The sequence below is a fragment of the Vulpes vulpes genome, chromosome 8, assembly GCF_048418805.1.
Source record: "Vulpes vulpes isolate BD-2025 chromosome 8, VulVul3, whole genome shotgun sequence".
Taxonomy (NCBI): Eukaryota; Metazoa; Chordata; class Mammalia; order Carnivora; family Canidae; genus Vulpes; species Vulpes vulpes.
Window position 1 is genome coordinate 29,662,289 of NC_132787.1, and position 25,660 is coordinate 29,687,948.

At 37.2% G+C, this 25,660-nt stretch overlaps 1 protein-coding gene across 10 annotated transcripts in view; it reads left to right on the top strand.

The window, feature by feature from the left end:
- LMO3 (LIM domain only 3) overlaps positions 1-25,660 on the top strand; it is a 208,463-nt gene that overhangs the window by 151,720 nt on the left and 31,083 nt on the right. For 2 of the 10 annotated variants that reach the window (XM_072765946.1, XM_025995161.2), the window contains exon 2: positions 7,475-7,688. In XM_072765946.1, the coding sequence (XP_072622047.1) occupies positions 7,483-7,688 (206 nt within the window). In that variant the 5' untranslated portion in view covers positions 7,475-7,482. The other 8 variants (XM_025995156.2, XM_025995155.2, XM_025995157.2 and 5 more) reach the window with 8 other exon arrangements.

Genomic DNA, 25,660 nt, shown 5'->3' on the forward strand with positions numbered 1-25,660 from the left:
GGGAAAAAAAATCTCATCTCCTTGAACATAATTAATTTAATTGTCCTCATTAGCTGTACCATTTGTTTTGATTTTATTTCTCCCTTTCCCCACACATACTTCTCCCTCCCTCCCTCTTTTCTTCTTCTCAGTGCATTGGCTGAGAGAGCGCGCACGACACACACACACACACACACACACGCACACACACACACACTCTGGGGTGTTTTCAGAGTGGCTCACGCAGAGAAGTGGGGTAGAACAGCGGGAGCTGTGCGGATGGGTGAGGTGCATGTGTGCCTGCTTAGACGGGCCAGAAAAGCCAAACTTAAGAAATCTGCCTATGTACAGAACAAATCAACTGAAGGGGTTCTTATTAATCCGCCGTCTGTGACTTTCGTTATTTTTCAGGTTAGTTCTGAGTTTTCTTGCCTTTTAAAGGGAGAGGAAAACAAACTACATACTATTTTACTATGAGCTTTTAAAAAAGGGAAGGGATAAGAAAATAAGTTTTTAGTGCTGTGTCATTTTCCTAATGAAGAGTTGCATAATTAGGCTTGAATGTACATGGGGAGGGGACGCTTTGATTTTTTTTTGAAAAACTGGAACTACATTAAAACTGTTGGTGCTGAGAATAAAAGTTTTTTGGAGTTCAACAGTTGAATCTTTCTTGGCCCTTAAAATATTTCAGCCAGTGTCACTCAGATTTGGACTATTTTTAAACTTGACCTTTGACAGGGCTTTATAAAATCTGGTGGGGATGCTATGATAATTACTTAAAAAAGAGAGTATGACTTTGAAGTCTGAAAACTTAGGGGGAAAAAATAAGGCATTTTAAAGCTACCAGTGGTCTGTACAGGTGTAAAGTTAAGAGGAGCAGAGATTGGGGAGAACAGAACCAACTTCAATTTAAAAAAAGAAAAAAAAAAAAACCCACCCTGTGAAGGCCTCTAAAATAAGCCTAAGAAGACAGGGCAGATATGGTGAAGAAACTCCATGGTTCCGACCAAGTTAGTTGGGAAAACATGTTTCTTGTGCTCTTGGGTGTTTTTCATGTGAACTTTAATTTGTAAGGAATTCAAGTAATTGCAAAAAGTCTGTCAGTGGGGGTGGGATGGGGTTCAGTATTGGTTAATAGGAAACAAGTTCGCAGTTTGGTACTTGGACCACTGGAGGAAGGGAGGAAGGGAGTAGCCTGCCCCGGCCCCAGCTCGTGTGCCAGAACTGCCCTGCTGAGAGGCGACTTTGGAGAGTTCATTAATGCAAGTCAGAGACCCGGCCACTGCTGCCACCCCCAAGACATTTCTTAAAGAGGAGGGTGGTGTGTTTTTCCAGCGTGTTCTAGTAGCAGTTTGATGCTCTTGCTTTATTTTAATTTCCATAATTGGTAGCTTCCGAAATGGCTTTGGAAGACAGTTTGCTTTAAAATGCGGCCACCTATTCCAAAATGCCCCGGCTATTTTAGGAATCCGATCCTCTCCCTCCAGAGCTCTTTCGCAGGACTTCTTTTGGACGGGTCCAGGAGGTAGGGTCTTCTCCATCCCACTCCTGCAGAGGTCACTTTGGGTGCGCGGGGTCGTCCCCGGCGCGTGCGAGTAGCATATGCATGTGGCCGTGCAGCCTGCACTCGCAGGCTTGTAAATTTTCACCCTGGGAAATTAGCAACAAAGCCCGATCTGTCTCGTGGCTGCTTTGCACTTTCCGAGGGCGGCTGTACTTGACTGAGCTGCAGAACAGGCACACGAGAGAGAGAGCGAGCGAGGAGAGCGAGCGAGAGAGGGAGGGAGAGAAGGAAAGGAGAGAAGAGGGGAGGGGTGGGGGCGAGAGGTAAATAGTCTTAAATCGGAAGGGAGCTGCTTCTCTGTGGTCTTGACAAGCGCTGCCTGGGCTCCGCCGGCTCAGTAATAACTGAGTGACCTTTTCTTTGGCTGTATTATGTCTGGCTGGGAAGGGATTGCATTTTGCAGCTGAGAGCCGCGGCTTCCTTCAGCTCGGCTCCTCGCGTGCTGCTGGGGTAAGTTGTCTTGAGCCAGGACGGAGAGAGACAGCCTCGGACTGCAGTTGCCTAAAAGGAGGACACCTGTGGCTCAGATGCGGTCAACACCATTACTTGGCGGATCCTTGAGGACCTCATTATTTTAAACTTAAAAAAAAAAAAATAGAGATTCCCTCCCCCTCTTTTTTTTTTTTTTCAAACAATGCTTCTTTTTGACCTTTCCCAAGGAGAAGCACTACAAAGCAGCCACTGTGCTTTCTGAACCGCCTCCCCCTGTATCGCTTAATTGAGAAGGTAAGTGCGGCAACTGTGTACACACGCGTCGGCTTATTTGTGGTGTGTGTGTCTGCGGGTGCGCGCGTGCGTGTGCGGATGTGGGTTTTTTTTTTTTTTTTTTTTCCCTCCCTTCCCCAGCCTCTCCTAATGAGGCATAAACTGGAGCTGCAGCCCGGCTCCGCACTGCAACTTTCACTCGGGCTGCAGCTCTGCTGAGACGGTTTTGTTTAAATCATGTGAGGCTTCATTATTTTTATGATGAGACATGAAATAGATGCAGGCTGAAGATGTGGAGGGAAGGAGGGAGAGCGGCTGCGGCGCGGAAGGTCTCAAGTACGACTCGAGTGGATAATAGTCAAAGTTCAGGACGAGCCGCAGCCTTCCCACACCCCTGACTCCCGGGGAGAGAGGGGCAGGGAGAGTTGGGAATCAGGAGAGGTTCGCTCCGGCCTGGCCCGCAGCGCAGCGAGGGGATTCAGCGCTCGGTGGGCTCCGGACCCACTCTGTGTACTTGCTGGGATTCACAGCCCCCCTCCCCCAAGAGTTGGAATTGCAATCTTTCGGTTCTTGTCGACACTTCTGCCTCTCCTCACTTTTCCGTGATAAGACAGTGTTGTTCCTGAGAGATGGAAAAGTGACTATTTGCAGGGGGAGGGGGGATGGGGGGGGGGGGAGAAGTGGCCACAAGAGAGAGGTTCCCTGGAACAAGGTGCCTGTGTTCTACTAGGTTGAGATTCAAACTGATGCAGCACGTTTTTACGGGGGGCTACCCAGATTGCTGTTATGAAACACAAGTCAGATTTATGATCTTTTTCATATTGAACATGATATGCTATGCTAACGCTGCATGTGACAGTTTAATCAAATCCATTTGTTACCGCGAAGCTAAAAGGGGCCGCTGGGATTTTAGGATTACGGGCAGAGTTAGGGAAGCATGTGGCTTTGTCATTCGCCATCATTTTGCACACTGCCACACTGCGAGGGGCTCTGTGTGTGCGCTCTGGCTCGTCTGGCCGCCCTCATCCCTTCCCCCACCCCCTGCCGCCGCTCCGACCCGCTCCCAAAGTGGCTGCACAATAGTCGGTCCTCGGCGGTGTAGGCTGCGCACCAGGTCCACACTTGAGCCAGATCCAGGAAGACCCCCTTCCACTTCTACCTTGGGCTCGGGGCTCAATGCGAAGCTGCTGCGACTCAGGCACGCCTAAGTCAACTCATGCAGAAAAAGGAGAAAAGTTTTGGTAAGGTTACAATCTATCATAGATGCACTTTGCCGGCGCTCGGCACTCTTAGCTGCTCAAAAGCTTTCCTGCTCTTCTGCTGCTTTTGTGTCTTTAAAAAAAAAAAAAAAAAATCCAAAATATTATTGTTGTAACTGCTTTGAAAGACTGCTGCTTAAACCAATTAATCTTGCTAGGTGCAACAAATACTGCTACATTCTTTGCAAATCATCCCTGTGTGGCTGCAAAGACACAACCACAAAAGGCTAGAGCATAAACTCCGCAAGGGATTCTTTGTTAGAGTGTATGTATGTTTCTTATTTATTTATTATTATTATTATTATTTATTATTATTATTTTTTTTTTTTTGCATGTGAGCTGCATCAAAATTGAACTCAGTCTTGCAAATCTCTTGTTGGCCTTTGCCAAGCACTAGCACTTTGCTGCCATGGTAACTGTAATTAAACTGATAAGAGTGGAAAAATGTCAGTATCTCTGAGCCTTGCAGCTGCATTGGAGAAAAAGGGAATCAAATTGGTTCCCAGCTCCATTGCTCAAAAAGGGGAGGGGGCGGTGGAAGGATGGGGAGGGGGTTGGGAGTTGAAGGGGCAGAACAGAGTTAAGCAGCTCCAGCGCCTGAGATCTGGGGACATCTATTTGCATTGTTGTCCCTTAGGGGGCTGCAGCCTGTAGGGATGCTCTGGGCCAGTGAACAGAGAGAAACAAGCTTTTAGGCCCAATCCAGTTCTCCAGTCGGGTCTGGGGGTTGGGGAGAGGATGAAGATGGGCAGGAGGAGAGAAAATCTTTTGTTTGGTACCTCTTGGCAATCGAATGGCCACGTTGGCCAAATTCTTTTAATCTGTGTCACTGCTCCCAGCTGCAGAACCTGCATTCCCGTTTTAGCATCTTCCTGAGGCACCTCATCTCTGCCAACCCCCTTTATGTATTCCCTCTTCCTGTTCCTTCTCCCAGATTGTTCTCTCTGAATCTTTCGACAGGCACAAAATGTTTTCCATTCACTATGTGCAGTTCGTCCAAAAATATAAAAGACTGTGTCTAAGTGCTGCAAATCTTTGATTATGATTATTTTTTTTTAAACCCCTGTGTGTTGTGGAGTTGTGGTTACTTTGTTGTGTTAACTACTGAAGCTGAGACTGCGCGGATGAATGGCACAGAACAAGGAAACATAATGGAGGCAATCAACCGTTAGGCCGCCTCACAATGCAATCCAGGCAATTAAAAGCTCACCAGAGTTTAAATGAAATGGTTCTACTTATTTCTGCACACCACACTGCACAGGCTATTATTTATGTCTTTTTTTTAATTATGATTTCCCTTAAACTGTCAAATAACTCAGGATGGCAGGGTCTCAGAGGCAATAAGAATTTCCCTCTGAACAATTTACATGCCAATCTAAAACTAGTTATGAGTCCTGATGTGCTATGAGCAACTTGTGAAATGTTTCTCAGCTCCCAACGCATGACTCTACCCAGTGGTGCTCTTCTGGATGGGGAGGGGGTGCTGCTGATGCTTTGTGCCTTTTAGGTACGTGGCAACGTGGCGACTCCTAAATAGTTCTTTTTCTACGACTGTTAACTGTTAACTTGCATCATACTGAAAGCGATTTCCTCTCCAAGAGAAATGTGATGATGTTCTCTAAAAGAAGGTACCAGGCTGGAGTGCAAAATATCAAACTCCTTCAAGCCCAAGGCCAAACAGAATGTAAGAGTTTCAAATATTAATTGGCCTCTGAGTGCTAAATTAAAATGTCAACACAACAAAAACATTTTGTGAAGACAAGCAGGGTAGTGTTACTTGTGCCAAATGTTGGTATTCCCTGTCTTGGTTGCAAAGGGTTTTGAATAGAGATAGCTGACCTTATACGCTTGATGATGGTAACTCAACTAAAGGAAATGTAGCTGAGCTGCAACTGAAAGGGATTTTTTAGATTTTTCTCAGCTTTGTGCTGTGAAAAAATAAGAGCCTGATAAATTGGCTAATTAGAATAGCCCCTCATATCTCTTGATGTTTTCAATAACGAAATACAGAATGTCACTTAGTAAATCAAAATTTCCCCCTCCCCCCAGGTATATGGTTAAGAGGCACTTGGAGATGTTCTGTACTGTAATTAATGGGATTTATTCCTTGTGGAACCTTGCTGGAAGACGGTAACTAGTTCTGATCAAAGAAACTTCATTTGTTAGAAGTTCTAGAGAGTGAGATTTAGCAAAGCTATCAAGGGTTATGATTAATCTACACTAGACCCTTAGCTCCTTCAAAGAAAAGGAACAGAAAGCAGACTATAGGAATACCACCTGCTCGTCGGTACAAATCCAGCTGCTAGTCTGCAGCTCTGACTACCACGGCTATGCATATCATGCAGAAAGAACAGCCCCCCTGCTCTCTTCCCTGCCATTCCCTATGCCAGTACTCTACCAGAGAAGTTATTTTCTAATGGAAGTTCAACATCATAACGATACGTGCAATCGGTGTATTATTTGTAGCTAGAAAAGTTTTTCACCTCTGATGGTACAGTGCCTGAGTGTCTCTTATCTGTGTGATTAAAAAAAGAAAAAAAGCCTGTGAACGTAATGGAGGCAAAGCCTTCATCAGAAGGCATCAGAGGAAACGAAAGGAGGTTTAGCTACTTTGGAGTAGGGAAAATAAGATCATGGCTTGGCGTTTCTCTTCTTGAAACTGTTTCAAGTGCATCCACATTTGGTGTTTTACATAGTTTAAAACTTTATGAGTAGGAGAGGAAGCATCCTATAGTAGCGGGATCTCTGAAGAAGACCACCAAGTCTAGTACTTCACTGTCGTTCAGTTTTGAGCAAGTCCTTACACTCTCTTAGGCCTCTGTAGCACAATTTGTAAAATGAGGGAGTCAGGAATCGATGATGTCTACGGTATTTTGTAGTGCTTAGGATGAGTTATTTGATTAATATGAAGTTCCGAATAGTTGGTCCAGCTTTTCTTTTCTTTTTTTTTTAAGCTGGGTGTTGGACACTTAGGAAAGAAGAAACTCAAAAGGGAATGGCCTTTCATTGAAAAAATTCCAGTCAAGTTGTAAAACCTACAGAACCCAGCTAGATTCCTTATTTATGATGGAGCTATGTCTCTAAAATACATAAACGTCCTACGGCTAGTGCACTATGTATATACATGCACATAATATATTTATGTACATATGTTTATGTAATTTATATATATTTAGATGTTACCTTCTGTTGTTTCTTCTTTCCCTTATAAAATAAATAAGTGCGTGTTTATGGTAATAAATTAATCCTGTACTTTAGTTTTATATAAAAGCGTGCAGTCTGCCGTTGACTGACATTTGTGAGTATAGATTCATTTAAAAAATTTTAATGCAAGGAATAATTTGAAATATCAAGAGCACAGAAGGAAGGATTTGGATGCAAACAAGCAATATAGTATTGGTGAGCTTTTGGAATGACTGTACCGTGTGTTTAACTATAAACATCCCCACTGCTAAGTCAGGTTAGTGTAATCCCAGAAGGGTGCACTCTCCTTCCACTGTCAAGCACATATCAAGTGAATTTCCAGCCAGTAAAGAAAAACTCATTTTTGACTCTCAGAGACTGTACATGGACTAGTTTGTTAAATAGCTTTCTTTAAAATTGTTAGCCACTTCCTAACATTTTCTTCCCAAAGGAACCACTCTAGATAGAGAATGGGGAACACTACCGAATTATTTGACGCTATTTAGCTTGGTGTATATAACGTCTGCTTACCCTGTACAACATGAAGGCATTATTTTCCCCCACTTTGTAGATGTGACTTTATAAATGATTTAATAAGGACTTTATAACGTTTGAGCCTTTTGTTTCCAAAATTTAGTTTGATTCTGGTATGGCCCTACAAAAGAAAGTCTAGGGCTCCTGGACAAAAAGCAGTATTAAATATGAAACTTGTCTGAGGTCTTTTGACATCTTGTGATTCTTCCTTGTAGTCCCAGCTCCCTTTTTTGTTTTTGTCTTCCTTTAGGTATACAAATGCTCTCAGTCCAGCCAGACACCAAGCCGAAAGGTTGTGCTGGCTGCAACCGAAAGATCAAGGACCGGTATCTTCTAAAGGCACTGGACAAATACTGGCATGAAGACTGCCTGAAGTGTGCCTGCTGTGACTGTCGTTTGGGAGAGGTGGGCTCCACCCTGTACACTAAAGCTAATCTTATCCTTTGTCGCAGAGACTATCTGAGGTAGGAATTATCCTTGCACACCAGTGATGACTGGATTCCTTTTAAAGTACTTTTTGTAAGTGTATTTTTTGGGGTTTCATTTCCTTACTAGCAGCTTATATTCCTGAAAGCTGTTGACCTGTCAGCCTTCAAAGTGTTGCCAGGTGCCTCGTATGCAAATTCTTGCTTAGGTAATGGCCAATAAAACATCACATCTAAAGTGTTTCCATTTGGCCAGCCTGGATGCTCAGACTTAGAAATAGGCTATTCCACTGCCCATGTTGAAACCACCAGTTCACAGCAAGGATGTATTTGGTGGATATCAGCATAGAAGTGTACCATACCGACATAGAAGTACCATACGGACAAGGTAGGCTGAGCTCGACACAGGGGTTATTCAGCTGTCTTCCAGTTTCTGATCTGTCAAAGAAAGTCAGTTTGAAATTAGCTGGTATGTATTAGCATCCTTATGATACAGTTTTGAAAACTTTCTCCAAGTGTGAATACATCCCCCCACCCTCAGTGGCATTCCCAGTGAGCATCACAGAGGTATCACTGAGCATTAACAGCCTCAGACTTGCCAGTAGCATTATAGAAATGAACACAGTAAAGATCTCCATCATTATGGGAAAATGATAGCCACTCTCTAAACTGTAAACATCTGAACAGTTTGAGGACCATTCACATGTTCTTGCTTAAAAAGCCATGAGGCTCACTCAACCTGTTTCCCAGCATTTAGCACTCAACACATGAACTTCTATTTAAGAAAAATTATTTTGCTTTTCAGGGAACTTTGTGACTTGATTCAGCTGCAAATTACATATATTAATAAAGTAGGACCTATCAAATTAGAGAAATGATATATGGCATCATTTGGGTTTTCATATTTGATACAATTAATCATTTTTCTAGTCTGACATTAAGCGATTTATTTTGAATTTTTTTTCCTTTATGACACAAAATTTATCAATCAGCCATAGCTCCTTAACCATCTTGGCCATTTGGGGAAGTGTTTTCTAGGGAATTTGGTGCTTCAGTGTATGCAATTCAGTTATTTTTGGTCTTATTATTTTAATCTTTATATACAAAAATATATCATTTGCTTGGTAGTGGTTTAAAAGGGTGAATCCAGTACTGTTTATCAGATTCTGCTCTTTCCCCCTCTTAGGACTGCCTCATCTGACAGCCTCGAGGCTAATTATGACCACTTGTTACTACTTCTCTGTGTTCCAAGGGCACAAAATACATGCAAGGTGCCAACAATGGGAAGTGACTCTATAGCCAGAATCTCCCTTATTGTGGTGGCACAACTAATCAGAATTAACTTATTCCGTGAATTCTCTTAGAACTTCGGTCTTTGAACTTTTTCTTTGAAATAAAAATTTTTTCCTCTGCTCATTGTGAATTAGAGCCTCATTTCCACATAAAGCGTTTGCATTTGCTTTCAGTGATTTAATAACGCTTCCTAGTTTTGCTTTATCTCCCCTAACCAATAATCATGGCTTTTGGACTCTTTTTTTTGACTTTTACATTTGTTTACAACTGCAGTGTCTCAAGTGGGTTTATGTAACAACAATTCCAAAACAAGTTTCTATAGTCTGAGCAAGATTAAGGTGTTCTAATAAGCAATAAAAATAAAAATTAACTGAGATTTAAAGACAGGAGGTTGAAATAGCTGGATTTTGAAAATTTATAATTTGCCAGTAAAATAACCTGTATTTTGAGTTAAACTGTTTTTGCAGTTGTTAAAATAGTAGCAGACACAGAAAGAAACCTTAGACTTGTTTTGTGTTATTCTTCTTTATGGTAATAAAAATCTGATGTTAAACTGCCATTTGATAGTTTCCAGTTAAGTGTTTTGTTGAAAGGGATTTATCAAAATAGCTTCCATATCAGAAATGTTTGTCTTTCTCTGGGATAGATGATTTTTTATGACTTAATTTCTAATAGGCTCAAACTTTTAATGTTTGTTAACTTGTTAAAAAAACCATACTCTTTCGAATAAAACTCTGGTCCTGATTGCCAATATTTTCATTTCTCAGAGTATAATTTCCTCTTAAATTGGTCATAACCACATTAATGGCCAGTTGTTATGTTAACAGCCTAAGGACTGTTAACATTTCAAACTAAGTTGTTAACAGCAAGCTTATTCCTTATTTAAACTGAAGGTTCGTTGTATATAATGTGACTTCTTTGGCAAGGAGTAATTTGTCAATACTTAAAAATTGTAGAAGTGAAACGGGTGATTGGTATGTGTGTAAAACACTGTGTTATGTGTTACAGATTATGCTGCAGATGTGGTTTGTAGTTTTATGTAAGAAGTGTGTATCTCAGTGAAACTGTCTAGATGTTCAGCAGCATATGTCTCTTATTGGATATTTAAAATAGTTAATTCCGTATGTCAGATAGACAAATATAATTAGGAAAACTTTATAAATTAATTTATTTGAATGGTATAGTCATTCAAAAATGTTTATTGGATGCCTGTTGTGTGAGAAGTATAATTTTAGGTAATAGATGAATTTGAGAAAAATAAAAATATACCTCAAATTGTTACTAATTGTTTATTAACTACACAAAATCTGTAATATCAGTAAGCAAGTAATATTTTGTGACTGTCTTTTCGAGCTTGAAAATAATTTTTCTCATTTCCCTCAGTTCACATTTCCTTTCTGTATTTTGCACAGTCAATGCTTAACCATTTAAATACTATTCTCAAGTTGTTTTGTTTTGTTTTTGGTATTTGGATGGTATGTAATTTCTTTGAGGCGACCAAACAAGCTGTAAATAACTTACAGGTTTGTATTTCTCTGTCTAAATCAGTAGGCATCTAAGTAAGAATATGGAAAATGATAAAGAAAAAATAGTTTTATCTGTACTGGTAAATTATTAATTGTAGGTATTATCTTGGACCAAATAATTTTTTCGTATCTAAAGAAGAGTGAAATATTTTTTGCCAATTGTACTTAGCTTCCTAATTCTCCTTCAAAAAAGAAAACAAAAAACACTTCTAATTCTGAACAATGAGTCTTGAAGTTATAACATTTTATTTTGTGTTACTTTGGGTAACGAAAGTGATGACATGTTTTTTCAAGGTCTTTGAATAATGAACACGAGAATTTAAGTCAGAGGATATTTTCTTAGAGTTATAGAAACTATATGATTTCACTTAGACTTTTTTCCTTCTTTGTGGCACAATTAGCTATATTTAAGAAAAGGAAAAATGATTCTACCATTTATATACTGAATCTCAGATCTTAACTATTCATTTTCCCTAACGGGGCTGGCATACCATCTTTTATTTTTCTGTAGAATATGCAATGCACATATCTAATGAGAGAGAATTTGCCAGTTTGTAGGATTGTTCTCTGTCTTTGGAAATTCATTACATAAAGGAACAGAAGGATTGACTTTTGAAACTTTCTCTATTTTAACATGCTTTCTGATATTATCTATGAAGCTAATCTGCCCATCAATATATATAAGCCAAGACCTTGAAATGTATATGTTAAAAAATGTATCCAATGCATTTGTAACTTTTTTATTTTTATAATTCAACTTATGACAAATTAGGCAGGGAAGCATCTTTATACCTTGAACTAGAATGCCCAAAGTAGATTAAAAATTCTTGTGTAAATACAGCAGAGTTTTAGTAATGATGTTTACAGAACTCTAGTCACTACTAATTTATCTGTCATCCTTGTTCCAGTTTGGAAAATGTGAAAAGAGTAGTTAACATGTAATCGGAGTTTTAGAATTAAAATTTTGTGACAAGTGTTAAAAAGTCAGAACCAGGAGAAATAACAAACTACTTTACTTTTCAACTTGGAGGCAGTAAAGAATACAGGAATTTCCCACTTGAGAGTGGGAAATTTTTCCTTTTTTTTTTTTTTTTTTTTGTTAAACCTATAACTTCTTACGTGTGTATTTTAAGCATCAAGTCACTGTAGGCTAGATCTTGTATCTCTGAATGGGGATCTCACCAGAAAATGTATTCAAAGCCGTTAGCTGTGATGTATAGCATGGAAGCTGCCTATAGCTCTTCCTATATGAGCAGCCAAAAAAAGCCTTATATAAAATCTAATGTAATTTGCTATTTTTATATCTCAGAATGATTTGTTTAAATTAAACTGCTGGGAGAGAACGATGCTTCATGTGCCACCATAGTTGCCAATTAAGAAAAAGGATTTGAAACTGTTATGCTGACTACAAATTTTACATGCTTTAATATAATCATATAATAACTTTCATACCGAAAATTAAAAGTAAATGCTACATAGAGTATTAATCTGGCTCTAACTTTATTTCACACTAATCAAATCTGGTGCTTCTAAATTTTTATATAAGGTTAAATTTATACTAGTACATAATTACAACCTTAAAAGTAAACACAAATGTATTGTTTATATTATTTTATCTGATAACTCATTGAATAGATACTTTTTGGTGTTGAATACTCTTCTTCCTTCATTGTCTTCTTTTCAATATAGACAGTTGAAATGATTTCCTCAGAAATCATTGCAACTTTATTATTTGAAAAATCACTTTATTGTTATAAATGCTGAAAATGTAAACTTTTATATAGAATTAAACTCTTCCCAAATGAACTTTTTTCCCTACAAGCTTCATTTGAGTTTTCTTAACATTTCATTGTAATAATAATTTTCATCATTTTTAATTTGTTACCTAACTTTAGATTATGAAATATTTTAGCATATGTGTATATATTAGACTCTGCTAAAAAATAGTGTTACATTCCTTGTAAATGATCTTTCCTTATTCATAGCTTTATAAGAAGTTGTAATTTTAAGTCTACTTTTTTGTCTTTCATAGGAAAGCATTATTGAGTTTTAGTTCAAACATTTTAGACTGCATACTATTCAAGAACCGGCACAAATCAGGAGCGATAATTTTGTTTTGTCCAATACTTTGAGAGAGTGCCCCTCATTTGAGGAAAGATTGGTGGGCTTTCTAAGCGACAGCCCTTTTGCAGCAATCTCTATTAAAAATATTTCATCTACATATAGAATTTCTCATCTAAAAATTTATCCACAATATTTCTCTATCATTATTCTGTAATGCATCCATTTTCGGTGAATGAGTATTTAACAGAATGAATTATTTTGGTTTTGTGACTCTTGTTTTGGCTTGTTTTATAGATGAGATATTTTCACTGAAAATACCTCCCTCCAGAATATTGAAAATATGAAAAAACTTCACACTGTTTCTATATTTTTACTGTTTTTTAAAAAATCTTTTTATAAAGCTTGGAATACTTCAGTCAGGATAGTTTTTACACATAAGATGGATAAGTTAGACATACCTGACTTAGCAGAAAAATATTCTGTTTCTACAAGTATATTTAGGATTAAATGCATCTGGAAGAACTACATTTGAGAATTGCTAAAATTGCTTATTTGGCACTTTAAAATACATAGAACTCTGGGAAAGAATCTCTATTTTTGGTTGCTTTTAGAGTATATCAAAGTAAGCCAGGACTTCATTTATAAACTCACCATTAACTTCCATTAAGTGACTAATAATAAATTTTAATGTTGTGTTTTGACTGCATAAACATAATTTATTAAGGAATCTCATTTTAAAAACATGCTGAAAGTGGTAATTTTGTAAATGGTTTTGATGAATATATGCATTGTAGAAATGTATTATGTAGTTCAGTTTTTTGCCTCACATAAAAATTATATATCCTAAAAGAATTGCACCAACCTTAAGCAACCATTATATTTTCCTTCATTACCCTGTGAGGCATTGAAATCTTCTTTTTGCATTTGGTTTGAAAACATTTTCCTATTACTATGAGAATGGCTTCTGTTACTCAAAATTATATACCGCAACCTCATCCTGTCTTCCAAAAAAAATTAACTCACAGTTCTCACTTTAATCAGCATAAGAATTATAAATGCAGGACAAGATCTTGACACCAAGGAAAGCAAAAATGAAAACAGCAATATTCTTTCTGTTCAATTGACCAGATATTTTTTAAACAACATTTGGATTAGCCACGTTTCTCCAAAAAGGCATTTTTCTTTCATTTTAATATTTATTGGCTTATATAAGTGATTGTTCCTACAGAGAAGCTGAATTTCCCCCTGTTAAGCATTAAAGAGGTGTAGGTATGTATATGCATGCTGCACATACAGATAGTAGAATCCATATGACCTTAGAATGAACATTAACTTTTGTCATGATTGACTTTCACCGGATCACCATAGTTTGACAGGCTTTGAAACTTGTAAAATTAGCTACTTGGTGCCAGCTAATTTCTTGGTATTGTAACTATAGCGCTGACTTAATCTTATAGGATGTTCACTATCCTAAGAGGAAGGACAAGTTTTAGAATAGTGTAGAATGCCTAAATATAGTCCCTTGTGATCTTTATCACTCAATTCTGTTTTCTCTCAGTTCTATTCTATATCTGTTTCTACCATCGTAGCATACTTGTTTTAATGATTAAACCATATATTTTCTTTTTCAAGCTATTTATAAGAACTTTATTTTGAAGTGGAAATTTACATTGTGAAGCAAGACGTGTGGCATTTAGATTTTTTATTTCTTACTTTAAAGCAATATCTTATGCTCATGGAGGCTTTTTGCCCCTGATTACTGATATTAATGATAACTTTCCTCTAAAGGAATTAGGACCTAAGCATACCCTTTTATTATACTCATCAACATATTTACTATATTCACAAACTAAACACATCAGTCACCTGTGCATTCATCTGTGCCTTTTGCCTCCTCCCTATACTACCCTAACTTCTTGATAGACTTTTTTTGTCTCAATAAGTCTCAATGATATTTTTGTAGTTATGTAAAGATTCTAAATCTTTTGCTAAATTTGTTTCCTTTGTAGCGCCAGTTTTTATGATGCAAAAATCACACTTGAGATAAATAATCATCTTGGAATAGTCAGATCTCTGATTTGAAGTTGGAAAATTAACATTAAGCTGCGTGTATTAAGTTAGACTCTAACCAGCATGTGTTGTTATGATTCAATTTAATATTAAAAACTCTCCAACTGGGCTACAGGGAAAATAAAAGACTCTTAGGAATTCAAAGATTATTTGCAGAGGAGTACAACAAAGCCATATTTAAATAAAATTGTTATTACTAATGCAGTAAAGCATCATCTACATTAAACCCATCCTACTAATAAAAATAGAAAATCAGTTTTAGTAAACATAAATATCAAATATGACAAGGACTAGTAAAGGGGAAGGAAACTTCATAAAATGTGCTAATGCTAGTGCTGTGTAGTAATCTAAATACCACTGAGAAAAAATAAATTCCCATCTCCTTTATGATGTGGGATCCCAACAGGCAATTTCAAGAGAAAAAAGAACATCTTGGACTTGCTAGTTTATTCTCATGTTCTAAAACTTTTAAAACAATGCTATGTTTTGATTATAAAATTCTAAGAGAGGTGCATACTATTCTTGAAATTATTTTGTTCTCTTGTTGTTACAACATTTCAAAATCGTTTAAGCAGGGATCCCTGGGTGGCGCAGCGGTTTGGCGCCTGCCTTTGGCCCAGGGCGCGATCCTGGAGACCCGGGATCGAATCCCACGTCGGGCTTCCGGTGCATGGAGCCTGCTTCTCCCTCTGCCTGTGTCTCTGCCTCTCTCTCTCTCTCTCTGTGACTATCATAAATAAATAAAAATAAAAAAATAAATTTTTTAAAAATCGTTTAAGCAATGTCCCTTAATAGATGGCTCACATTTCCCTCAACATAGCAGGTGCAGGGCTGTTACACTTCAAAAACCTATGGCATTAAACATGATGCTTATTTTGTATTTACCAACTACTCAATAAAAATATATTCTGACCAATAGCTACATATTAGACTGGTTGAGATGAGTGATTAGTACCTGTTTTTTTTGTTTGTTTGTTTGTTTGTTTTGTTTTGTTTGGAGTTTTTTTTTTTTCTTGAATGAATGGGGAGGGAGTGAGAGGTGAATAGAAAAAGCAGTCATAACTGTCATGCGAAGTATGAATATTAGTTCCAGTGGGCAGGATTTTTTGTATTTTATAGGTGAGAAGTTCAACTATATTGTGAACATGATCTTAAAGCCTTTAAGTTTTGCGTGTGAATTTCCACTGAGAGATCATTTGTGCTTTGGAAGATCCAAAATATTATAAGTTATTCAATTGCCTTAAAACTTATAAACTAGTATTTTCTGTGACTATTTATTAGAAAAAAAATTGGAAAGTTTCTGAGCTATAGGAATCCTTCTTTCCACAGCACATCCTTGCTCAATGGGTAGAATGGAGTTTATATTTGTGATTACATGCTTTACTATCTAACAATTAAAAAAAAAAAGAAACAATTTCGTTGCTTAACAAATATTTGAGTGCCAGTACTTCATTCCTATAAATAATTAATGTGGGATATTATATTTCTAATTGATTTTATATAATGTACAAACATCAAGTTATTAATATTTTACTAAGTAAAGGATAAGGTAGACAGTAAGAGAAATTTGGGAAGAATTTAAGGGCAAATTATTTTTCAATTTTTCTACAACGGATAGAGTCACTATTGTCAAATAACTAAGTAAAATATTTAGAGTTTTAGCCTAGTTATGTCCCAACAAAGCAATATAGAGAATGAGAAGAGGTATACTCAGAAGAGATTAGAAAATTTTTGAGGAAGAGAAGTTATGAATAATATGTAAATAATTGGGCTCTGTAAAGATCCTTATGTAAGCCAGTAGTCCTATTACAGAAACTAAGCTTTGAACTTCATAGTTATATTTTGGATGCAGGGTAAGATTGAGTTAGCTCTGTAACCTTCATGCAGCTTGCATTGTTTTCTTCTCTTATTACAGAAATCAGTACAATCAACAGAGGTACAATTGACACTCCTTATAAAATGCTTAGCATCACTGGTCTCCATTTTCTTATTCAACATTATTCTTGTTGAGGTGGTGACTTGAGTAAAAAACTAAGAAGGTAAAGGAGCCAGCCACAGGGTTGTATATGAAGGACATTCCAGGCACAGAGATCAGCCCATACCAAGCCCTTGCAAATGGAAGCTTTTCTGATGTGTTTAAGGAGCACTAAGGATGTTAATATGGTTGGAAAGAATAAAAGCAGAAGAGACAAGGATTAGAAACAACCATTATGTGGCCCTGTGGTATTCAGTGTTACTGTTACAATCAAGATGTTCCTATACTTTCCTAAATGTTCCATAAGGAAGTGATAATACCTCCATTTGAGAATTTCTGTGAAGCCTATTCCGATAGGCTGTTACAGAATGAGTTCCATTTGGGATTACAGACTTCATCAGGACAATTTATACATTGTAGTATTTCAAGGGGAACTACAAAGGAATGTCCATATTGATGAGCTAAGGCTGCCAACATAGCATGCATGGGTATAACACCATGGCCAAAGATGTTGTTAAGCTCTTCCCTGATTGTAGTATAATTCATATTTGGTGAATACTTAGGTAATAAAAATTGCAAAGATGTGGATTTTTCAAAGGTTCTTTGAAGAGTGATTACTTTTATTATTTTAAAAGTCAAGCCCCCCCCCCCAAAAAAAAAGAAGAAAAAGAAAAGCCAAGCCTTATTAAATTGTTTTCTAGTATAAAATATTTAAAATAACATATTTACTCTAGTTATTATAAATGTTTCCAAACACAGCATTGAGAGAAAATTCATCAAAGTCCTATTGTTATTTAAAACAACTTACTTAATCATATTCTTGATGAGATGGGGCAAATGTTACATAAGTGTTCTGTTTATACTCATATTTCCCATTCCTAACCTAACCCCCAGTTCACTAATTTTAGTTTCACATCAAGAAGAGCTAAGGATTAATCTTCAAAACTAAAAGATTAATATGCATTTCTGTGAGAGTGGGATATGTATGTACAAACTGTCTTTTAAAAATGAAAAAAATAGTTTAAAATTTAAATACAAATCAAACTGCTTGTGCCTGTATTTATATTTATAAAATGGGCTGGGATGCATAATGAGTATGGGCTGAGAAGCTGTCCTAATGTGCCTTGAAATCTTTCAGAGGCATAGCTTGAGTGGGTGAGCTTTTAAAACAGTGGCCAGGCCATCTATACTTCATCACATAGAAATCTAAAATGTACTTTTCAGACAGCAAGGAGAAGATAGGTGGTGGCCAAATGGCTTTACAAGTTTAAATTTCTACTGTCACTGTGTACATCCTGAGTGCTTCTTTTTGTTACAATTTCTAGTGGCCCTCCTATTCTGCTCCTTTTTTTTTTTTTTTTTTTTTTGGTAGCTGGGACGTCTGCACTACCTACCATCTTATCCTGGTTGAGTTGAAGACCTGTATTTCTAACCATTTTGTGATTCTCACCTACCAGAGTGCATCGATTTGAGCTTGATATTAAGGAAAAGTTGCTTGATCTTGACCTGACAGTTTGCTTGGTATTTAAATAATCTTGGTGAGAGTAGTTATTAAACTAGTAATTATCTTTGCAATAGAAACCACTTGCTTATTTGGCTAAAGGTGTTAAATGACTTGTGTTCTTGATCAATGATAGATTTCTACAGTGACTTAAGAAAAAGTTACACATTTTCAGGAGATTTTAAATTGAAAAAATTTTTTTGATTTTCCTTTGAGGATTTATCTGCTGGATGGTAAACAGAGCCTTTCATTTTTAACCACAAGTCAGCTTTTATAGTGATTCTAAAGTCATGAGCTTATCTTACATTCATTTTAACACAGCCAGTGTATTTTAAATCATTTTATTGGTATTTCTTATTGTTCTACCATATTGGGTGTTGCCTCTCCCCCCCAACTATCATTAATGGCAAATTAGTCATCTGTTTCTATTATGATGCATTCATCTGCTTACCTTCTGTATCACTTTATAAAAAGATAAAAGTCACACCAGTTCTTTTCAATTTGCTAAGTGTCTCCCAAACTAGGTGAGGTAGCTTATCCTTAGCTTTTAGAGGCATATCAAGTAGCATAATGGTGCTGAGTCCAGATTTGAAATCTACCCTATTCTGCTACATCCCAGCTGTATATTCCTAGGCGAGTTACTCAGCCTCTCCTAGCCTCAGTTTATTCATCTGTAAATAGGAGTAAGAGACATATTCATAGAACTGTCAGAGCGTATCAAGGAAACACCATAGGGAAAGATTTGAACACACTGATGGACCCTCCAATGTGAGTTTCTGTTCTTATGAAGAAAGAATAGCACTGAGTTATGATGATAATTGGAAAATTAGGAGCATGTATGTGGCTCAGTTGGTTAAGAGTCTGCCTTTGGCTCAGGTCATGATCCCAGAATCCTGGGATCGGGCTCCCTGATCAGTGAGGAGCCTGCTTCTCCTTCTCCCTCTGCCTGCCACTCCCCCTGCTTGTTCTCTCTCTCCCTCTCTCTATTAAATAAATTAAAAATCTTAAAAAAAAAAAAAAAGATAGTTGGAAAATTAAATGTTAGGAGGAGGTTAAAGAAATGGATTAAGATATGTTTTTAAGAGTGATTAGTAATTAAGAATATGAAAAGCTACTACTGTTATAAGGTGTTTTATCCACTTTTCATTGACAAAGAAGAGGGATGAAGAAATGCTGAAATGTCATGTGCGCCTGAAGCTGTATGGGAAAAAATATTTCACGGTGGAGATTACTGAACTTGTTAAATTAAGGTTACAGTATATTTTACATAAATTAAGATGAATTGGAATTATTGGCAGGATTATGGAACTTGCAGTTGTCCTTGTGCCTGACATGAGAGGTTTCTGAAATATCTGACATCCCCCCATGTTCTCCACATGTTACCATGTGAAAGTTCCATGGCCCTTGTGAAGCATTACATTGAATATCCCATAGGGAAAAATGATGTATAAAATTTCAGCTTGCTTTAGGTTTCCCACATAGCTAATTTTTGCACCTTTTTCCTCAGGTGGCAAGGACAACAGAATTCCAGTATCTTCTGAGGTTCTTTTTCACAGTGCTCTCTAAACATTTTGACGATGTACCTTTATTCCTAATGAAGTTTAAGTATACACCTCAATGTATTTTTACAAACTGTAAATACTCCATTGCACATTCTCTCAATTAGAAAAACTCTTTTAAGGATAAGATATACAATAAACAGAAATGCCGATAATTGTTTAAGCATCCCTGAGATTTATGCACGCCCAATTTGGAGAGTGCTGTTATTTCTTAAAAGCCTTTTAAGCTTGATTGAAAGTTGTTTGGGAGTGATACTCAGTAACTAAGAAGGGGGAAGTATGGATACTTGGGGAAAGAGTTGTAAAAGAAAGATGTGGTAGTTGTTGAAAGAAAAGGACTCTGTAAGCATGAGCTAATATGCCTTGCTCTGTTCTTTAAATATTAAATCAAGGTTTTATTTTATGAGAAATGTGCCAAGGCAGTGGACTCTTTCTAGTGCTGCACTGTAGCCACTGGCAACATTAATATGAGGCAGGGTTTCTCCCCCTCCCCCGCACCCCCCTATTCAGGACACAGTGAGATTTTAGACAGATAAATGCTAAGAGAACCCTATGTACCAAAGGCAGTGTTTACTGCATGTAATACATATCATTGTTTGTCTCCTGTAGTGAAAAATACTTGTGTCGTGCTGTTAAAATGCACTCCTGACAGACCAGTGCTTGCTATTATAGGGTCCATTGCTTAAAAAAATGATACACTGACAGAAATACAATTTAAGAAAATTTAACACCAAGGGTAGTCAACCATGTAGGCTACTATTAAGAGGCCAAAACTCAAGGCCAGGGGTTTATTTAAAAAAGAGGCACAGTTTATTTGCTGGTAGTAGGCAAAGTTAAAAGAAAAAAAAAAATCGAACTTGAATTCCTTGCTCTCTAGTCTGTAGAAAATTAATGAAAGCAACAGTTCAATAAGATTTTATTGCAGAAATGTTTAAGTGAAACATTTTAAGAATGCTTCGGAATTTTTAAACAGTTACTTACCATTTAGAAAGCTGTAACACTGTGATGCGTAACAAATTGTTAGCATTGGATCCTAGGCACACCCAGTGATTTTCTTAAAATGTGTAGTCAGAGCTGGTTAATCTGACTCACTTTGTTCATTTCATTTTTGTGTGTGCAGCTTATAAATATATTTGAGATTGACAGGTCAGCGGCACCCACAATTACTACAATTTAAAATGTAAGCTATTGTCCAGGGACCCTTATGGACATAGTTTGGTAGCTAAACGCATTGGATTTGTAACAAGGCTTTTTGAGAAAGAAAATAACCAAATATGAGATGTGATGAAATATGCTGAATTTCAGAAGAGTGCAGAATGTTCTAATGAATAAACTGCCACTGAATGATGATAGAGCATGTGTTTTTTAAGCTATCACATGGCTCTATTATTAGGGGAGAAAATTCCATGAATTTAGATGAGATGTATTATCTAATTTTACCATTTTAAAAACAAATCTACCATCCAGTAATATTTGATGCCAACTGTGTACGGATTACATGTTCCTTTGGGAGAAAGGTTACAAAAGTAATGCAATAAATAATCTGAGCTTCAAGGAGCTTAACTTGGGTATCAGGGAAATAGAAAAACATCTTTCACTGCTATGCAGAATCGAAGATGTGTACCTTGCATTCTGTACCCTGGTGGTATAGTCCTTGTGCCATACCTAGGATTGGGCCTTTGGGAGGCATTTGGTCTGGCTAAGAAAGGATGTCTGAAGACAAAAATACAGTGTTTTTGCAGATGTCCTCCAGAATTCAATTGGCTCAAATCTGAAATATTATACAACAGACTTTTCTATGAATATGGAAGCTAATGATTATTGTGAAATTTGTCCAAATACATTATGGAGGGCCGCTGTGACTCAGCTGTGTTGGAGAAAACCCAGAAATGCTTGCTGAGGAAGATTGTGACCCTTGGCTCTGTTTGCCACAGTCATGTAGAGGCTTTCCATCCACATGTGTGTTTCAGTTCAATTTCTTCAATTCCATAGGTGTGCTTTCTTATATCATGGTATCTTCATACTCTATATTCTTACTAAGGGTTACAACTTCAAATGCTTCTTTTTTTCAATTTTCATTTTTTTTAAGTTGTCTAAATAAAATAGTATCATTGGTGGATTACCCGAAAAACTGATTGTTATTTCTTCTGAAATATGTCCTTTGGATCATTCCAGAGAGTTACATGCTGGCCTTTGACACCTTAGAATTCTTCACAGGATTCATCAGGGTTTTGCCATTATCCTGCATTGAAGAACATTTTAATAAATAGCTGCAAAATTTTCAGTGTCTTAGGGATGGTATTGTGGGTTGTGTATACTGTACCACACAATGTCCTGCAGACTCACTCTTGAAATTTCTCTCCATCTTAGAGTATGAAAAGTTTCTGGGACTCTAACTGATCAAATGGTGTTTTTCTTGGGCCCTTTGAATCCTATATTATTTACATTTTCCCTCTTTTCTTTGTCTTCTGGGAAGCTCAAATCCAAATTTACTTTCTAACAACTGCTCAGAACTGCATGATATGTTAATATATTCTCCAGACCTTTATGTTCTCTTACCATACTTTTATTATAGCTGGAGCTATATATTTCATGTGAGGATGATTTTTGACATCATTGAAGTGAAATAGTTTAAATAACCGGGATGGAGGAACTATAGTGGAGAAATCACTGCTCAGTAAAGTGGGAGGCAGCCTCTCCTGAGAAAAGAGCTCTTTGGCCTCTTCCTGAACCCCGTGGCCATTACAGTTTCCCTGAGATTGAGCAAGATATGTTCTGGAACCCTTATTGTGCCAGAGTTATTTGAGGCCATCTACTTCTAAATAGGCCCTGTAATTCAACCCTGTAGTCACTCATCACCAAATGCAAGGGAGACTCGCTACCACCACCCTGTCACCTACCAACATGAATTCTAATCCTCTCATTCCCATTCTTTCTCTCATTTGCTGGATATTTCTGCCATCACCTTGATTCAACATTTTTCTGCTGAGTCCTCTGGAAACCTCATGTCACCATCAAATAATCTTTTCCATGTCCACAATCTTTAGCAAGATCATTTTTCCATCAAAGCATTGTCTTCGCTAAGTTTCATCTATGGCTTTACCTGATACCTGCCTCTCCTTTAGGTGGGTGGCTTCCTTTCAGCTGTCAATAGGGCACAGGACCCTTTACTGGAATACCACATTTCAGGAAGCCAAGAGGGAAAAGCTGGCATTATCATGGATGTACACGACCATCTCCACTCGTTAATAAAAATACATCCTCAAAAAAAAAATTGCATACAGTCTGGTTACCCTACCTGTTGCCTAGGAGTGAGTTTTTCTTACTCCTGTCATTTCTTTCTTGCTATAATTTGGGGAGATTTTAAAAGTATGTCGCTGACCCATCTGAAACCTAGCCCTAACTTATCAAACTTCTGTAACCCTATTACTGAATGAACATCAGCCCTCTATTTCCAGGATCACACTCTTGCCTTAAAGAAAAATATTCCATCTCAGAAATACTTAAACTCCAGAATTGCATCTTGTCTCACTTACAATACAACTGCTTTTTGATTTCAGACATTCTGCTCTTCCAATATGTCTTTTTCTCCTGATTTGGTCAAATCTATCAGACTTCTGTCCTTCCCTGCCCAGCACTGAATCCCACTGATGATCATTTAATCCTCCTTTCCGTACTCTTCTACTATGCCTGTCCTTCTAGTACAATCTCAGCAAGGCTCTAGTCTGGCACCTTGGCATTGGTATAGCACTTTTTTTTTTTTTTCCATTCCGCTAGCATGGCCCAGGATTGCTGGAAACAAATAGAATACAGATTGATACTTCCACAAATAATTGGTTTCCCCCTCACCTGGTCTCTAGGATGAAATCATTTGTTTGTCCTTGGCCACCATCCTTGTCCATGACCTTCTGAAGCTCTGCTGAACATTCATAGCTCCCCTTCAGGCCCTTTCTTTGGACAACTGTCCTGTCTCCTCATTCTCCTCAGACACCTTTGCTGCCTCCTTCAAAAATGAAGCCTATGGCTTGAAATGAATCAGCTTCTTGCCACTATTTACATTTCATCTACTTTTCCATTTATTTTTAAGTTATTTTATCTCACCTTTGTCGGTGAGGTCTCCTTGTTCCTTTTAAAGACCAATCCCATGGCCTTGAGCTCCATTCTTTTCAATATCCTGTGGGTCTTCCTTATAAGAAGTATCTCTTTTTTCTTTGTTATCTTTAGTATCTTCTAGAAAATCTTGGCACTTGACACATGAATATACTATACACTTTCCCATTCTGAGAAAAAATCTTTCTCCTGAATATATGTTGTTATTATCCAATTCCTTTATTGTCCAAATTTTTTTAAAGTGTAATCTGTCCTCACCATCTAAACTCCCTCAACCTTGTTGTGGGTCATCCACCATCTGGCTTCTACCTTTACTGAAATTCCTGTCTCTGATATCAACTGCTAAAACCATTGGATATTTTCTCAAGGATCATCTTATATTTTCTTTTATCTTTTAATAGTGTCGATCACCCTTTTTCAAAAGCTTTCTATTGGGGTGCAGGGTGGCTCAGTCCATTAAGTGTCTGTCTTCAGCCCAGGTCATGATCCTGGGGTCCCAGGATTGGGATTAAGCCCCATTTCGGGCTCCCTGCTCAGCCAGGAGTCTGCTTCTCCCTCTCCCTCTACTCCTCCCCCCCATTAGTGCTCTGCCTCCCTGCCTCCCTCTCTCTCTCTCTCTGTTTCTCAAATAAATAAATAATAAATAAAAATAAAAGCTTTCTAGTATCTGGCATGCCATGATCCTGCACAGTTCAGAATTTTTCTGGGTATCTCATCCCCACCAACACTTACAAGAGTGAAGGAAGACTAATCATATTGAGCTATAACTTCTTTTTTCTAGGATATGTCTGTCTTCATGGTTGTAATTCCTGCTCATATTGCAATGGCGCTTAAATCTGTACCTAGTTTCCATTCTCCACCAGGCTTTAGCCATGTATGTCTAGCAACTTACTTGGCATCTGTAGTTGAATGTTATATAGGAAACACAAGCTCTGAATATCTAAAACTCAACTTATACAAAATTAACATAATGCTAATATAGTGCCTTCCCTTGATAAAGAGAATATTAAAATATATAGAAACTAACTTTATTTATGATTACAGATTTGAAAACTTGAAAGGTATTAACAACTAGTCTGTCAGTGTGTAATGAATAAAACACTAGGAACAGGTAAGATTATTTCTAGATGCAAGGGATGAACAGGTATGATTATTTCTAGAATGTGAGGACATGCTTCAACCCAAATCATTACATTATCAAACTAAAACGGAAACAGCATGGCTAAAGCAACACATGACAAAAAGTCAACAGATGAAATTTAGCACCATTCCAAACTTCTAACTAAAGAGAAATAGGAAGGAAAGCACTTAAATAAATTCAGAATATTTACTGAAACCTAATAGCAAACACAAAACAATTAAATATTGAAGTCATTTCCATTAAAATCAGGAAAAAGCCAAGGATGTCCATTATTGTCACTTTTCTTCAATGTTGCTTTAAAGGTTCTAGCTAATTAGTAACAAGATAGAAAGTGAAATAATCATTATAAATATTAAAAAAAACCAAATTATTTTCCTTGTAGATAATTGGGAAAACTTAAGAATAAATAAGAAAGTTTGACAGAGTAGCTAAATAAAAGACAAAATAAATAAAATGTGTAGTTTTACTTTATACCAAAAAGTGACTCCTTAAACAAGGAGAAGGGAAGACATTCATTGAATGGGAAAAAAAAAAAAAAAAAAAGCTTAAAAATACATAGGTTGCAGATTCCAGCATTCATATGAGAAATATTTTTAAAGGAGAACTATGAAAAAGAAGAAAGATTGTCCTCTATTTTTCTGTTTACATTTACTGGATAAATACAGAAAAAATTTCAGCTGGATGGAGATCTGTTATCATAGCAATGGAATTATGAGGATTTGTTTAACATCGCAAAATGAAATCAACATAAGTGAGACTCAGATGATAGCAA